We start from the raw sequence: 17,678 nt of genomic DNA on the forward strand, positions 1-17,678 counted from the left end.
TCGATCATATCTGCTTATTTAGATGCCAGCTGTTTTTCTGTTGTAGCTTTTTTGCACAGCAGCTATATGCAGCTCACCTGTCCACCCTTTCCCATCATATTGCATGCATATACCAGACCCCTTTACCCAGTGTTTCTCCAGACCATCCAATGCAGATATTTCTCACAGTGTGGTCTAGTGAGACTTGAGGTACCTTGGTGGTTTCTTATCAGTTGCCCCAGCAGCTCACTTGTAAATGTAAATCCATGCATGATTAACTCTATGACAGAATGTATTACCATTTCAGATATTGGATTCAGACACTTGCCATGTAAAACCTCTATAAACTGGGCCAGTGGTCTAATTTTGCAGTTTATGTACCTTGATGTGAAACAGATTGAGAGGCAGTGATGTACTGTGATGTGTTACCCGGTTTAAGCATTCCAGTCTTTATCTTCTGCCTGCGCCTCTTCAATCACAGCCTGTTTCAGGGTTCTCCCGCCTACCTGGTTTGCCCTTGCTGACAGATTACCTGTTGCAGAACTCTGTTTTGAACTCTGAGCAAGTAAACAATTTATTGCCTTCAATTACTGTGCCTCCAAGTCTGTGCACATCTCTGTTTGCTGAACAGTCGCAGTGGCTGTGGAAATGCAGCTTTGTCTGAATTGGTAATACATGTTAATACAGAAGGAAGCATGAATCGTTTGGTTTAGTTAGTCAAAGTGAAAAATACAGAGTACAGTCAGACCTTTACTTTAAGAAAAACATGTTTTGTTTTCTGTTGTGGAGCTTGCCAATCACTGCGTCCACTGGTGGGAGGTCATTTAGTACATTTATTTTGTTGCTAAAATAATTTACAGTTTTCAGATATCGCCACCTTTCTGGAGTATTTATTTCTACAGTTAACTTTTTACTTACCCTATTCATTTAAAAACAATGATCTTAACCTACGATTTCCATTTGGAGAACAGGCTTTTTGTTAGCTTGAATGCTTTTTATTGGAATTATTGGTTTTAAATTATTCAGCATTTTTGTAGTTTTCCTTTCCCACTTCAAGACCAACTTTGACCTCAATGAATGGTCATTGTTTGGCCAGACATAGAAAAGAGGATTATTTTTTTTGGTGTTCCTTACAAGCATATCCAGCCAGCCTGACTGATGTAAAACTATAAAAATGAGAGACCTGAGGTTTGTCATAATACCAGAACGTTGAACTTAGATGTGATACCAGTAAAAATCCAACAATAGTGTTACCTGTTTGTTACCATGGCAACAAAAATAGTTGGTCCTAGTCCTAACAATATTGGGTATTTTCTTGATTATGATTACCAGCTAGAATTGCACTCTTACTCATGCATGTTACCACTGATTTCAGAAATGAAGACACTTCTCCGTTTCTTTTACATGTAGCAGCTCTAGGTAACAAATATGACTGAAGATCTGTAGTATTTTTAAAGGATCTGTGCTTTTTGATCAGTATTTAAAATAATAAAGATTGTAGGCTATTAGTAAACAGTATTGAAGTGGAGTTGTAACGATACGAGAATCCAAACTTGGAAACGATACTAGAAAAGCAGTATCAATGCATGCCTCCTACCACGGCGACAAAAATAGAAGTGATAGGCCGTCAATATTGGACGATTTTTAGTTTTGAATTACCAAAAATAACACCAAAACATCCAAATTGTTGCCCATTCATTCGTTCAATTCAGACAGCATCACCTCCTCTGCTCTCGGTGTGCTTGTAAGAGACACAAACAAAAACAGTTTTTTGAGACACCAAAAATGTTTGAGAAATGTCAGTATCTGTCAACCTGTGGAGCTGAATGCACCACAGCTGCTCTCTTTTTTTAAAGGTTTATTTTGGGGGATTTCATGCCTTTATTTTGGAGATATGACAGTGGATGGATTGAGAAATGAGGGAGGGAGAGAGAGAGAGTGGGGAATGACATGCAGGAAAGGAATCGAACCTGGGCTGCACACTTGATGGACTGTGGCCTCTACATGGGGTGTGCACACACTAACCTCGAGGCTACCGGCGACCGACCCCCACCTGCACTTAAATTCTTAAGTTCTTTTTGAGACTAAATACCGATAAAATAGCAGTAATTGATTCAAAGCACTTTGTATCCAAACATATTGAAGTATGGAAGTATTTGACAACCTTATATTGAAGTTTTGAAAATTGTGAAACACTTGAAATACAGATCAAGCAAAGACTTAGACTTGAGAGTTTATGTCCTCATGGGGAAATTCCTTTCCACAGCCTCGTTTCTGTCCAACAAACAAAACCCACCAAAGACCAGTGCATACACAAAACACAGGGTATAAAACAAACAAAGTCAAACCACAATCAAAAGCTCCCACTCTGGCCTGTTTAGCGAGGCCTTTAGTTCAGGCTACACCACCAGCTCTCGACATTCAGGAAAGCCCCTTGAGCATGCCGCTGTAGTATCCATGCTTTCACCCATTAGTGTGGTTTCTCCTTATTTGTCACCTCACCTTCTTTTCTTTTTCCACTTTCCACCAAGGGCTGCCAACGCCAGCGCCAATTTCAACTTTTTATCAGACGTTATTCTCCATTAGTAGGCTACCTATAATACGAGTGGTTACCGACAGCGGTGTGAAAATGATCATAACAACAGACTACTGCCGCCTGCTGGCATGGAGAGTTATTTCCTCTCACACATGCGCAGAACGTACATGGTGGTTGGTCGTCGGCTGTAGTCTTTGCGGTGTGTTCAATTGCAACTTTTTGGCCAAGACATGAGGTGACGCTACAGGTGGCCTTTGTCGCCACTAGTTCTTGGCCGTCTGCTTGGTGTGTCAGGTTCCTTAACGTCATGGATCATGCTTTTCCTGTCCATACCTCCATCCTGAGGGAAGTGTGGGTGTTCAGTGGACGTGTGATGTCCTGTTCTATCGAGGTTGCAATGCGTGTGGTCCTGTTGTTGAGTTCTGTCGGGTTGGGTGTGGGGAGAGTGATTATTCTAGCAGCTGTATGGCACAGATGAAAGTGGAAAAGCTTGACTGCAGAAAGTGTTCATCGTTATCAGTCCATGGTTTTAGTCTTTTTATTTGAAGTCAGAATGATTTAAGTTTAATAGTCTCCCTAATAGTGAGGTTCAGATAGCTTTGCACAAACTTGCCATTTAAGTTGTCCTTCAGGGTGTACTGTAGTTTTATCTTGTGAGTACATTTAAGAGCCTGTAGTTTCCTTTTTTACTTCAGAGAAGAGACATTAAGTCTGTTTTTATACTTCAAGCAGAATCTTTTTCAACAAAACTTCTACAAAATGTTTGTCCTTCTCTGACGGTGTCATACCCTCATGTATGTTAAGATGAACATACATCTCCCTTGTTTATTATAGAGCGTATGTCATCCATCAGAGCTGCTGCAGGTTTCTCCACATCTTTTACCGTCGTTCGCGGATCATCTGTCACTTCCTGTATAGATCCCCATCCTTCGTTTGGATGCCTTCATCCACCCGCTAGCGCCCGCGAGGGGTTTGTTATTGTGGCTACTCCACATAGTACGAGACATTTGACATCTTTCATCAAGCCTCCTTTTTTTGCACCCAGTTGTGAACATCCCAGAGCTGTTCAGGTAATGGGGCTGAGATGAGAGCTGTGACGGAGGATCGGCTGGCTGTGTCTGTAATGGGTCCCTAACGCCAGGTTCCTCATTTTAAAAGGGGACCTGCCGAGGATTTTATCTTCAGCTGTCACTGTGAAACTAATTGTTCGAGGAACCGTCTTCTCCTTGTTTCTGTTGGCATTTTCCACCATCTCTCTCTCTCCTGCTGCGTTGGACACACATCTTACGCTTTGTGCCTCTGGTGGGAATTGTGCCGGAGAATTCAAATTATGTGGGCCCAAATGAAAGAAACCAACCATCTCTAGGGTTTGCAACCACAATAATTAGATCCTTTTTTTTAATTTCCTCTGTTTGTAATAGCAGAATGTGTCATCACAATTTCACGGCAATCTATACATGGGAAATCCTGCATGAAGTGTTGTGTTTTTTGAGGGAAATTACCGAGTTTATCGGCACACCTGATAAGCCTGAGGGAAGCTAAAAGAAGAAAAGGAGGGAGTGTGGATGAAAATGAGAAAAAAAGGAGAGAGGATTGTTTCTTTGGTTCTCCGACTTTGTGCCGGGTTTTCCTCTCTGTTGCTTGCTGTTTGAACCATTTGGCATCAAAGCACGCTGTGTACAGGCAAAGAACAAGAGAGTTCTGATGTGAATGCATTTTGATTGAAGTCTGTTTACAGCTGATGCCTAGAAGGACCTTTAGAAGTGTATTTCGTCTGTTTCTATTTTTTTCTTCTTCTGCACTTCTGTTTCATTGCTTTCCTCTTATATTTCTTTTGCACTTTTTTTTTCTCTTCTGTTTCCCAGCTCTCCTATGGATCCAGCTCGCCGGCCCTGTCCAACCGCCAGAGGTTCCCAACCTTCTTCCGCACCCACCCGTCAGCCACCCTCCACAACCCCACCAGGGTGCAGCTTTTCCAGAAGTGGAAGTGGACACGTATCGCCACCATCCAGCAGACCACCGAAGTCTTCACCTCGGTCAGTACCTTTCATCTCGCCTAACACTTTTCACCTTTCTCTTACAGAGTCTTGCATCAACATTCACCCTTCTTAATCTTTTATATATTTTGTCATGTTACAACTGCAAATGAAATGCATATAATTGGGGTCGTATGTAATGGACCGACACATAATATTCCATCATTTTACAGTGGAAGGAAGAATAATACAATGCAAAATGATTGACAACCCCCCCCCCTCCCCCCTAAAGACTACAAGGGTTCAATCAATCCCCTCAGTTTAAAGATAATGTTAGAAACCTTTTTTTGGTGTTGAGTTTGGCGCCCCCTGTGGACAAAGAGGTACATCTTATATCTTGATGATCTTGCCTTGTACATGTGTAAGTAATTTTTCTGACAAAAAAAAAAAATCATCTAGCTTTGTTTAAACTAAAGTCTTGATACTGATGAAGTTTTTTGGCATGACGCTTTGTGAGATGCTTGACTGAGTTAGTTGTGTTAGGCAATGCAACCATCGCCCCTCAAAACATTCACTATTCAGATATTGCAAATAGCCATAGAAGTAGTCAGCCTAACAAAGGTGAGATGACTCTGATCTGCTTCTTGTTTGTTATTAACTTCATGTCAGAATTACAATTATTAATTTCTACCATCCTGAATAGATTTAAAACATCCAAATGTCGATTTTAAGAAACTTCATTTCTATTGCTCTAGTTAAATTTTCACTCGAAGCCAGTTTGAGCTTGACAAACCTGCTTCTAGCATTTCGTTCTTTGCACCCTCTCTACCTTCCTCGGGTCAGCGATGAAGCAGGTGTGTGTTGGTCGCTGCTAGTCCGCCCTGCTATTAAAATGAACTAGCTCTCAGCAATGGTAATGTATGGCTGTGTCTGGCATACTAAATCACTGACTGCGCCGTCTTTAAGACATTCAGCCAGTGCTTTCTTCATGGGGGGGTAAGGGTTCAAGCTCAATTTGGATTTTACAATCTCCTTCAAGAGAGGAAGCTTGACCCGACGTATTCAACACGCAGGCTCTGCAAAATGAAAGTGAAGCACTGCGGGAACGATGAATTAAGTGGAACACCGGCCAACAACACAAACTGCAGCACTTTACCAATCTGCCAGCCCATTCTGAACGGACAATAAATATAACCAGATCCATCATCTGTTTCATTTAAAAACACCTGCATGTCAGACTGAACCATAAAACAAAGAACCCAAATGCACGACTCCACAAACACTTGAGATACAAACTCAAAGTAAATAAGGAAGCACAACAGAAGATAGAAACTATACTATCCTGGAGATGTGACACTGCGCCCCTACAGCGTTGTTGTTTTGTGATTGTTAGCTGGTTTCAGTCCACAAATTCTGAAGTATTTTGCAAGTTAAGCATTAATAAATGTTTTCTGTGTTTTAGGTTTTCATCTCTGCTAACCAGCTTCAAATAAAAGCTGCATTATCTTGAACACATTTTATTGCGCTTTCTAATGTCAAATAAAAGTCTGGACCCTCTAAGCACTCCGCAGGCTTTAGTAGATCTTGAAATTAGCGCACCTTTGTTACAAAAAGGGAATGTATCGTGAATCAGGAACAGGTTCGAAGCCAAACTTAAGATTTGACATTTTTGAAGTAGTACGTGCTTGTAGTTGCTGTAAACACAGAATAGCGTAGCACTAAATTGTATAGATCAGATATCAGGATCAGATCTGTGCATCCCTCCTCTTAACAGTCAAACATCTGCTATGAGTCTTTGCTGCGTAAACACAAAAAAAAAAAAAAGTTATTGCTGTCTTTGTGCTTTAAATCGCTTCTTCCAACACGACCAAGTGACCGCTATCTATCCTTTAAAATAAATATATAGAGGCATTTATTCTAATCCTCGGGGTCTTATTTGGTTAAAATCCCAATTAATTTGAATTCCAGGTTGTGACTCTGTCAATGATGAAAAATCTAAAGGGGTCAAATACTTATCAAAGCACTCTATCTCCAACTCCTCCTCCTCCTTCTTCTTTCCTTTAATCTCCCTTTCAGATGCTTTGTTATCACTTCCTCCATGTCGTTACGTAAATGGCTGCTCGCCCGATCGCCTTCCTGCCTCTCTGTGTTTGTTTACAAGAGCTGTTGTGTTCTTAGGCTGCACCTTCCAGCAGCAATCTCTCCTGCCGATTGATGGAGGATTTTTGAAGTAATTTGTTGGAGTATTGGTTGTGAGAAATATTGATCAAGCAATACATCTCTCTCGGTTGTGGGCGGTCGATAACCAAGACATTTGGGTTGGTTCCTGTAATGGAAGTTAATGATCCCGCTCGCCCATTCTTTACTCTACCCTCTTCGTATTCTTCGTTTCTTCTTTTCCATTCGTGTTCTTTGTCTAGAAATCTGCTGCCTCACTTGTTTATCATACATCCCCACGCCGTCAGTCCCCCTCTTGATGTTTCTCATATACACTTCAGATTTTTTGTATTAGTTTTTTTTTCTTCTGACTCTTCAGACTTTTCTGCTGTCTTTCTCTATAATCTCAACCTAACACCTCTCCCTGTCCCTCTCTGTTCAACCACCTCTCTAACCTCCCCCCCCCCCCTCCTCCCTCCTTCTCCCTGTCTGTCCCTCCCTTTCATCTCACAGACTCTGGACGATCTGGAGCAGAGGACGAAGGAGGCGGGCATCGAGATCAGCGTTCGTCAGAGTTTCCTCACCGACCCGGCTGTCGCTGTCAAGAACCTGAAGGTGCTTTGATTAAAAATTCACCTCAGCTGCTGGTCCTCTCTCTTCCTCTCCTTCCTTCTCCGGCTCACAGCTGCACACGATCCCATTAGCATAGAGCCAACTGGATAGAGGAAATTAATGCGCCATGCTAATTAGCAGCTCCTGAACAGCAGTACGTGCCGTCCTGTGAAGCAGCAGGAACTTTGGCTCGCTGTGCTGCCACATCAAGCTGTGCAATAGAGAAGTTTTATTGTCATTCTGATGTAACTAAGTTGTTTTGCTTTCTTGTTTTAATGCAGCGCCAAGATGCAAGAATCATTGTGGGCCTCTTTTATGAGACCGAAGCCAGGAAAGTGTTTTGTGAGGTTAGTACCTTTTCTTGCTCCATTGCTCCCAACAGACTGAACCTGACTGGCTATTAACAGAAATGGAGCTCTGTAATGAGCTCTTTGAATGTCTGAATGAATTTCCTTGTTTGGCAGTGATACAACACGCTCGACACATCTCTGGGAATAATTCCCCTCATGCTTTATTTATCACTGTCTCGCTCCCGCCCTGCTGCAGGTGTTCAAGGAGAAGCTCTATGGGAAGAAGTATGTGTGGTTCCTGATCGGCTGGTACGCAGACAACTGGTTCAAGATCAAAGACCCGGCCATCAACTGCACGATTGAGAACATGACGGAGGCCGTGGAGGGACATGTGACCACGGAGATCGTCATGCTGAATCCTGAGACCGTCCGCGGCGTCTCCAACATGGTGGGAACTCAAAAAACCCTGTTGTCTCTCATAATCATTTTAGTATGGAAACGCTATACCAATCAGTCACAGCTGTATGACCCTCGGCAGGTGAAGTAAATAACATTGATTATCTTTTTATTAGGGAGGCAGATGAACAATTTGTTCGGGGTGAGACACAATATCAATACGCCAATATATCGTCATCCTGACTTGTGTGATCCAATTATCGATACGCTGGCTGCAAATATCGATATTTTAATTTAAAATGCGGCGCTCTAAACAGACTTCCCTGCCAATTTGACTCGCATCCATAGCTAATGACTCCTCTGCGATGGCACTTCTAACATGAATGAGTGTAACAAAAGAGGAAGTAAATTGGCCAATGAAGAAGCTGATTGCGGGATTAGAGTAGAAGGAGACAGATGAGTGACGTCAAACAGTAGAGAAAGGAAGTTACACCCTCTGTAGTCACAAACAATGAGAAGAACAGTAGCTCTTAGGCTAAATACTAGCATCATGCTGTCCCAGTTTTTGACACTGGCACTAAATTAATAAACCTTTTTAGGGGCCTTTCTGTGTTGTTCAGTTAATCAGATATTGTGATATATTGTTATCTCATTACCTTGCAATATATTGATTATCGCAGTACAGCTGAACGTGATATTATCGTTATAATAGGCTAGGTATCGTGTATCATATCTTGAGCTACCCTGCGATTCCCACCCCATGAAACACGAAAAATGGGCAAGGGTAAGGATGTGAGCGACTTTGACAAGCGCCGAATAGTGGTGGTTAGACGACTGGGTCAGAGCATCTCGACCTTAGCAGCTGTTAAGGTGTGTTCCTGGTCTGCGGTGGTCTGTAACTACCAAAAAGTGGTCTGAGGAAGGGAAAGTGGTGATGCACGTGGGGAGCAATGGCTGGCCCCTGTGGTCCAATCCAACTGAAGAGCTTCTGGAGCTCAAATTGCTGAATGAGTTAATGCTGACAGGAATGTGTCAGGACACACAGTGCCTCGTGTTCGGTGCTGTAATGGCTGCAAAAAAGGGAGACTTGCAGAGCACTGGGTACACATAAAAATACTTGCGCAATGCAAAATACTTAAAGCACTCCGGTCCAATGTGTTTAATGGGCTTTTAATGACACCAGATCTGCACTTGAGAAATGGAGTTCATGCTTGTGTTTTTCTGTGCTCAGGAAACTGCACAAAAACAATGTGTAACAATAAACAAGGAACAATCAAAGAAAGAGATGTATTAAAAGTGAGGAAACAACATGTTAAAATCCATTATGACTTGCAATCCTTACAACCTTCAAACATACAGTAAAACTTCAATTAATAACCTGGTCAATATAAGAAGGTCCTTTAAATATTTTCAATAAAAAACTTGTGTGTAGCGAGATGGGAAAGACTACAAAATTTTACATTTACACCAGAAAGAATATTTAACTTTTTTTCCAATTAGGATATCAATGGACAGATTAAACAACGATCACCAATTTGATCTCGATTAGTAACCCCGACCCTGCTGAACTGTGGGGGAGGGAAGAGAGAGAAAGAGTTCACTGTTCAAATAATCACTATAGAGTGCGGTGCTGGCCCAAAGGCCTCTAATTGAGACCTGCCTTTATTTGCTTAAACATGTTGGTAACACCAGTCTAGTGGAAGGGACTGGGCCTTAACTTGGGATGGGATTGGATGTGAAGTTTTACAGTCAAACACCTCTGACTGATTTTGATGGAAAAAAAGGGAGATACTAAAACAGAAACATGGTTTACACTAATTATCACCTGTGTTTTATGGCTCCATGCACACGTTAGGTGGTAATATAAAGGTGCCAAATGTGACACTTTTTATGTGACTGAGTCTCACCCGCAGAGTGTTTCAAACTGCAACCAATACTTGTAAAATAAGTTTTGGATTTCCTAAAAAACGAAATAAACATTAGGTTGATAATATAATTATTGTTTAGCGTGTTAGCATGCTAACTGTCCTAAGAGCTTGAGTCTCCCTCTCTGAAAAAATGAAACAACCTCCAGCCATGTTCAGCCTGTGTGAGGATTGTTAAAAGGGATTTTACTTCATCCAAGAATGATGCGGCTGCACCGGTTTTAAATCGTATATATTACACCTTCCAATAATTTACGATCCAATACCCTGTGGTGGGGTGTGGGGGGAACCTTATGGGGGAAACGTGAGGACTGGATTCATGGCTGAGCATGCACTCTTTGGTGCACAGAGTGGTATGAATCCAGCACCACTGCAATCATCGCATGTTCATGCCACAACTTCATCCAGTTCTTTTCTTTTTTTCAGTGAAGAGTAGTACAAAAACATCATTCTTTTGCCCGTTGTCCGCCACGTTAGTTTACTCTAAAGTTGTTGTCTTTATTGTAGAGATAGGATACTGGATAAAGTTGGAAAGAAGGGAGAGAGAGTGGTGAAAGGAGGTCAGATTTGAACCCCAGCTGCCCGCCTGGAGGACTAAAGCCTCTGTACATGGGGCACGCGTTCTAACCACTACACTACCACTGCCCCTCTAAAGTTGCTTATGACCACAAGACATTAAGAGACTTTTCCAGTTTGGACGACAGGACTCTGCCTGTTCCTGAGTTTTGTTGCTCTCCACATGCTAAAGGAGCAAAACTGTTCAATCTGTCATTATTCTTCGTTATGTGTGGAGTCTCTCCATTTATGAAATCTAATCTAAAGATTTTTAAAATCTTTCAGCGTGGGCCAGCCTTAAGCACACCTTGTTTTGGTTAAGGAACAAAATGAACAGACGAAATACTTGAGTTTGAGCTCTTCAGTTCTGTTAAAAGAAGCTAAGAGCAGTGGTGATCTTGAGCTGTCATTGCCTGTCACTCAGTAAAAGCATTGCACCGTGACCTGTCTTCATTGATTATCATGCATTATGGTTATCACTCCTCTTTGTAAAGTCTCAGCTCTCCTTTCCTAACCGTAACATCTTCTGTCATTCATGAAAAATGGGTCGATTCCCATGAAATAGAGTTTTATTCAAGGAAAGACCAGAAAACTGAGAACTTTGATTTCATGGCTTCAGTGAACTGCATACGACCCGAATCAATATTATGTTTCTTAAAGCGAAAGTGATTGATGGGAGAAGAGGAGATGTGTATTACTGTCACACTCCTCCTCAGCATCGCCATGTATTATTTCCCTCACCTTCATTTAGCTTCTCAGGTACCAGTCGTTTTCGCTGCTTCTCTATCACCCGTCGCTCTCCTCTCTTCACCTTCTCTAATCCCATTAAACAGCCGCCTCCTCCTCTCCTCTTCTCTCCCATTGTTCGACCCTCTCTGACTCTGCTGCTCCTCGCTCCCATCATTCCCCCATTCATCTTTCTTTTTTCTTTTAACCCACTTCTCCTCTCCTTTCTTCTTAACATGTCCCCGCTCCCACCTTTTCCCCGCATCTTCCCCTCTCCTCCCCTCGCACCCTCCTCCCCGTCTCTCGCACTTCATCAGCAGCTGTTGTTTATATTCATACAGCACCTGCCACTACCTGCTGATTTAGTTGTTGACGTGCTGCTCGACGGGCGATGAGAATTACAGCCAGAACTCCAGCACATAGTCAATCTATTCAAATTCAATTTCCAACTTTGAAATTGGCGTATTTCTTCTAGATAGAGCACTCAGATGAAGCTCAGGCGCCGATACTGCGGGGTCTGCAATATCACTTTGTCAGCTAGATTTCAGAAGGCAGTGGCAGATTTAAACGCCGAACACCAAGGTGGAATTTCAATGAGATGAATTTGAATGAACTACATCGGGGGTTGTAGGCCTAATTGGCCTCAGAGACTCCACAGAGACCCCTTAATGATTGTTAGCAAAAATCCCTCATCACACATGTATCGCTGCTTTCAGGAGAAGGATCATGTTTGTCGTTTTTTTTAAATACAAACATTAGTTAATAGCTAGAAGAAAGAAAAGGCAATTTATTTAACCAGTTTTTTTTTTCTTATTTTGAGTGAAACTCCGACAGCAATTAAAAATCAAAAGAAGAACAAAGAAAGAAGAAGTCTTCAGTTGCGGTTACAGGTCTGTGATCAGCGTGCCCGATCATTTCATTTGGACCACATGACTTGATTAGATGGCCTAACTGTCTCTCTTCCTTTTTGCATGAACAAGGTTCTCCACAAGTAAGAGTGAGCAAGCAAGTCCCACAAAAACCAGGGAGAAAAGATAGTGGGATGAGGTCGGTGATAAATAATAATAGTAGTATCTTTATTTAAACAGCACCTTTAAAAACACGGGTTTACAAAGTGCTCTGACAAACAGCAAAGCATAAAAAAGAACAAAGCAAAAGCACCCAAACACAGAAGAACTTGAACAACAGAAAGAATATAAACAACAAAAAACAACCCAACCGCAAAAAAACCCATACAGCAAGATACCAGACAAACATATTTAACCCAATCATCACAGAAACCATCATAAGAACCCAGGCAACACAAGAGCCTAAACCTAACCTAAACTCTATAATCCAGGTCTACACTATCTCCCGCCCTCTACGCTCTGACAATGAAAGGTGTCTGATCCAACCTTCACAACAGGTTCCTAAAACGCTGACTAGACTCGTCTCCTCTGTCGCCCCCCGGTGGTGGAACGAACTACCAAACTCTATTTGATCTGCAGAGTCCCTCTGCACCTTTAAGAAAAAGCTAAAGACCCAGCTCTGTCATGAATACCTACGACCTCAACGATGATGACGATGGTCTCAATATTATTAATGATGAAGACGATGGTTTTGTTTGAAAACGACGACTTTAAGACGGTTTCTATACTGATTATAGCTCTGAAGAACAGCCTTAAATGTTGGGCTTTGCCTCTGTGCTCTGCCTGTCAGCACCTGTGTGTCCAATAAGACTCAAAGCTGATCGTTTGCTCTTACTGACATTGTTTCCTCTTTTCTAGATCCTTGCTTGTGTTGTTCTTACTCTCTGATGTACGTCGCTTTGGATAGTGAATTGTAGAATTGTGGTAGTCCTAGAGGACCAAAGATTTGAGATGGTGTATGAAACTGAAAGGGCTTAAAGAAGTGCTGACGGAGAAGTGCATCATGATGCTTGGCAGTGCATGTTCGTGTGCTTCCGGGAAGTTGCTTCAACATTTTTTTGTTTTGTTTGATACCTTAAAAATCTAGCTTACTCTTGCATATTTACCCAAAGCCGCTTACCCCAGCTTTAAATGTAAACTTGTGAGAAAAGACAAACCTTGGATGAATAACTTGTTAGGTTTCCTTCCTTTTTTTTTTTTTTTTTTTCAAAGCCGAGATGTGCCACAGGGTGTATTTCCTCCCTCTGTAGCCATATGCCATGTGTCTGACGGTTTTTATGATTGAATCTCTTAATTACCACCTGCGTCCAGGCCTGGGCGTATTAAACGTATACTGAATGTCATTTAGAAGGTGTGAAGTAATAAAAAAAATCTTACAGGAGCTAACAGTAACATCACTTCTTCCTACTCTTGGCTCGTTTCCGACTGCAGCAAAAAGGTGTGATATAAGAAGAAAACGAGCACGGTGTGCAACAAACCTGTGAAAGTGTATCTTGGCTCTCTTCTAAGAGCAGTGCAGAGTATTTAAAGGTTCAACATCATACTGAAGATGATTTTTTTTTTTTAATAAGATGAGAGTGTCGGTGCTTTTCATATCAGTACACTCAATATGGAGCTACATCCAGCAGGATATAAGCTTACTGTAGCTTTTCATGCGGTTGGAAACAGTGGAAATCAGCTGCCTCTGGTTATTTGTACAGGTAGACCTTTAATCTTTAACACAACTTGTTAATATATTTGATGTCTTACTTTTTTATTAATATGAAAAAACAAAGTGTAAATATTGGGATATTTACCATAGATAATTCCCTTTTCAATTTCAGGAAGACTTTTTTTAAGGACGTGAAAAATGTCAGCACATAAAACCCCAACTAGTTTCGTGGATTTTGTTAACTCAGTGCATCCCTTAAAAAAAAATATCAACACACAAACCTATTTCAAAACTACAACAACAACAGACTAGCTTCTTAATATGCTAAACTAGGCTAATCTCCTGCTGACTCCATCCTCACGCTACACGTTCAGGCATGAGAGTCATTAACAAAATGTCCTTACTTTTCCTTTATAAATGTCAACCTGCAGCATTTTCCTTAATGAATGCCAAACGCCCTCCAGTCAGCCTAAGAGCTCCCGTGGTCCAGATGCCCCCTCCCACTGTAAGCTCAAGAGATAAACTGAGGTGACCTTAAGGAAAAACTTAACCCCTTACTATGCCTCTGCAAATGGTGCACCCTTTCTTTTTTATATATATATATCTTTTTTGTGCCTTTAATGGAGAGATAGGACAGTAGATAGAGTCAGAAATCAGGGAGAAAGAGTAGGGAAATGTGGGAAAGGAGCCACAGGTGGGATTTGAACCAGGGCCGCCCGCTTGGAGGACTACAGCCTCCATACATGGGGCTAACCACTGCGCCAAGATAGGAAAGATTGATCTGTATTCCATCATCAATACAACGCTTCTTTGTCCCCCAGGGGGAAATTTGTTCTCACAGCTTTGCCGATCGGTTCACATAAAAAAAACAAATAACAGCAGGTAGAAAACCCATTACAAAGGCTAGAAAACACCAAGCAAAGAAGGGGCCAGTCAGCGTGGAAGCTTGTTTAGGGCTTTAATCAATGAGGGGACAAAGCTCTTTTTGAAGCGTGCCCTCTTCCAGGTCAGGGTTCTATATCTCCGACCTGAGGGCTTTATCACTTGTGTCACTCTGATTACATTTACTTGGAAGCCTAACTTTATTTTATAACGCGATCTCTCATATTATAAAAACCTTCAAGTTTTAACTTTTGCTGAAAATGATGAGTTTGACTTATCCGATAAATCCTCCAGATGGTCCACCGCTGCTTCCTTTTTACTGTCTCCTCCTCTTCGCCGCTCAGTCTCATCCATCTTCTTGTCTTAAAATAGAAATATGTAAATGCCTTTAATATTTCTTCTTCACAAATCTTAATTTTAAAAGTGCCTTTGTTTTGAAATATTGTCTTTTTCCCGTCTCCATCAGACATCGCAGGAGTTCATCGCCGCCTTGATGTCTCGTCTGGGTGGGATGAACCCCGAGGAGACAGGCGGCTTTCAGGAGGCTCCTCTGGCCTACGACGCAGTTTGGGCTCTGGCCCTCGCCCTCAATAAGACCGTAGCACCGCTGAAGGCCAAGGGCCGCCGACTTGAGGACTTCAACTATAACAACCATGACATCACCTCCGAGATCTACAGGGCCCTGAACACCAGCTCCTTTGAAGGGGTCTCGGTAAGACCACATGATGAGAAAAAAATACCAAAAAATAGAGAGATTTAAAAAAAATAAACAGTCTATTCCCTAACTTTGATGCCCCACTTTTATTTATCATATATGAATATGCAATGACTTGACATTTTTGATCCTTAAAATTACAGTCACTGCTTTTCACGGTGATTCAAAATGCTTATATTCTCTCTTTAAATATCTCTGCTGAGGTCTTTAATGTGAAATGTTTATCCAGGCTGAAGAAAGAAGGGATGGAAAATAGTGTTTAGTAGCAGATGTTGGCAGATCTTTTCAAAAATAATGTACAAGTCAGATATACCTCGTACATACTTAATATTAACCATTAATAATTATGTCACAATAATTTTTTTTAATGGTTATAATTACAGTCATAACACAGCGACCGGTCAGAGTGGGTCATTTCATATTTCCCTTTTCTACAGCATATAATTACTGCATTGAACATATGCTCTGTGTTTGTGACGCCCTGGTATGTGTGTGAAACTCTCATACACTACCGCTGTGTGTGTTTAAGTTAAGACTGTGGCTCCACTTCCTTATATGACACAAACAGGAAAGAAAAACAAAGACTTTATTAAGATTCAGAACAAACAAACAGAAGAAGGGAGCAGGAGAGTCCTTGTGGTTGAAATGAGGAGGAAAAGTGCGCACGTCTCGAGGAGGGAGCAATTCACCAGCTTTACAACATATCGGAAGTTAAGGAAACTTGTAGTTTCAAGGTTTTGTTCAAACTTTAGCCAGTCATGTTTTGAAAATGGTGTTTGCAAAACATTTTAAAACATTAGGAATAGATGCACCGGATAGCCAAGCGGTTATGTAGCACGCCCCACGTACAGAGGTTATAGCCCTCATCACATCTAACATGGGTTTGAATCCGACCTCGTCCCTTTGCTGCATGTCATCCCACACTCTCTCCTCCTAACATTTCCTGTCTCTCTCTGGCTGTCCTATCAAATAATCAAATAAAGGCAAAAATGGGGGGGGGGTCGGGAGTAGCAGTGAAAATCGCTCCTATGTTTCTCCACCAGCCTCGACCGACATCATCGTTTTTATTGTTTTGATTAAGGTCTTATTGTGCGATTGAAGGAAATGTTTTTCTTTTTTTTTTTGTACTCTTGGCCATCTTTTCTGATGATAATCTGATTTCTGATAATAACAATATTACCAAATGAGTCCTGAGATTGAGGAACTCTGCAGCTTCACCGTATGTGAGGCTGATGGTGCAAAACAAGCATTCAGATAATCAGTTGGGTTTTCTAACAATCCAAAAGTTCACAGGTTATATTTTTGTTTGCAAAATCGAAAACATCTGTTAAAATCCGTCTCTACAAGCTGTGATTGGATGAACAGCTGCTGTCAGTGTTTGAGGCGAAAGCTGAACCATGAAACAGGGCTTTACACTGTGATGGGTGTTTTCAATGGATTATTTGCGTTATCACTTTGGGTAGACTCTTTAATAAACCCCCCAAAAAAAGTTAGAGGGGACAGATTTATCTAAATCACGTCTCAGCTTTTCTCGTTTTATTTCTTGCCAGGTTGAAAGTCTTGTCAGTGATGTGGCAACCGTCCCAGATTTCAGCCCTTACTTTTGTCAGTAGAGCCGAGTGAGTTTATGAGCTGAAAGGAAAATATACCCTTCAATGTTGTCCACTAATGCACACATAGGACTTTTCTCAGTTATATTCTGAAAGTTGTTGGGACTTAATTAATAAGAAGAAAAAAATCATATCTTTCGCTCTTGTGTTTTCTGAACATGCTGCACACACATAGGCCAGGAATATAAACATCTGCAGCAACCAGTCCCAAATTCCATGCTTCGGTAGGATCAGGACTTGAACCGATGACCCTCTGGCTCCCAATCAGACTCCTGACAGGCTAAGCTATACTGCCTCCACAAATTAGCAAATTCAGAAATAAATTGTAAACCAGTTCATGGAGAGGTTAGCTTTGTTGCCATGCTTTATGTGACAGCGCAGAGAGAGTTCAGAGCACTTTCTGGGGATGAATTAAAAGCAGGGTCAGTAATTTTCTCAAGATGCACTTTTTTTTTCCTTCAAGATTTGGGTTGAAATTATCTTTAGGTCCTGACAGAAATTAATAACTCACGTGCTCTGAAAAAGGAACAAAATAAAATTTGTCATCTGTAGCATCTGTATCTGTCATTGTAAGCCTGTACCAATGTCTGCCACGAGGCACCAATCTGATGAACCAATCACACGACTCCCTGCCTCACGTACTCGTTCACCCCCGCACTAGACCACACTCAAAGAGCTGAATGAGACACGAGACGACGTAGTTTCCACACAATGCAAGCGATGAGCTGAGGTCCGCTTCTGAAACAGCGGCGCTCGTACA

At 41.6% G+C, this 17,678-nt stretch overlaps 1 protein-coding gene across 2 annotated transcripts in view; it reads left to right on the forward strand.

Annotated features, from left to right (window-relative positions):
* The window catches only part of gabbr1a (gamma-aminobutyric acid (GABA) B receptor, 1a), a 94,791-nt gene that overhangs the window by 42,341 nt on the left and 34,772 nt on the right, over positions 1-17,678 (forward strand). For both annotated transcript variants that reach the window (XM_020644513.3, XM_020644514.3), the window contains 5 exons: positions 4,381-4,551; positions 7,162-7,263; positions 7,542-7,607; positions 7,807-7,998; positions 15,060-15,305. In XM_020644513.3, the coding sequence (XP_020500169.1) occupies positions 4,381-4,551; positions 7,162-7,263; positions 7,542-7,607; positions 7,807-7,998; positions 15,060-15,305 (777 nt within the window). The remainder of the gene's footprint in view (positions 1-4,380; positions 4,552-7,161; positions 7,264-7,541; positions 7,608-7,806; positions 7,999-15,059; positions 15,306-17,678) is intronic.

This window comes from Labrus bergylta, chromosome 8 (genome assembly GCF_963930695.1).
Source record: "Labrus bergylta chromosome 8, fLabBer1.1, whole genome shotgun sequence".
In the NCBI taxonomy this organism is placed as follows: Eukaryota; Metazoa; Chordata; class Actinopteri; order Labriformes; family Labridae; genus Labrus; species Labrus bergylta.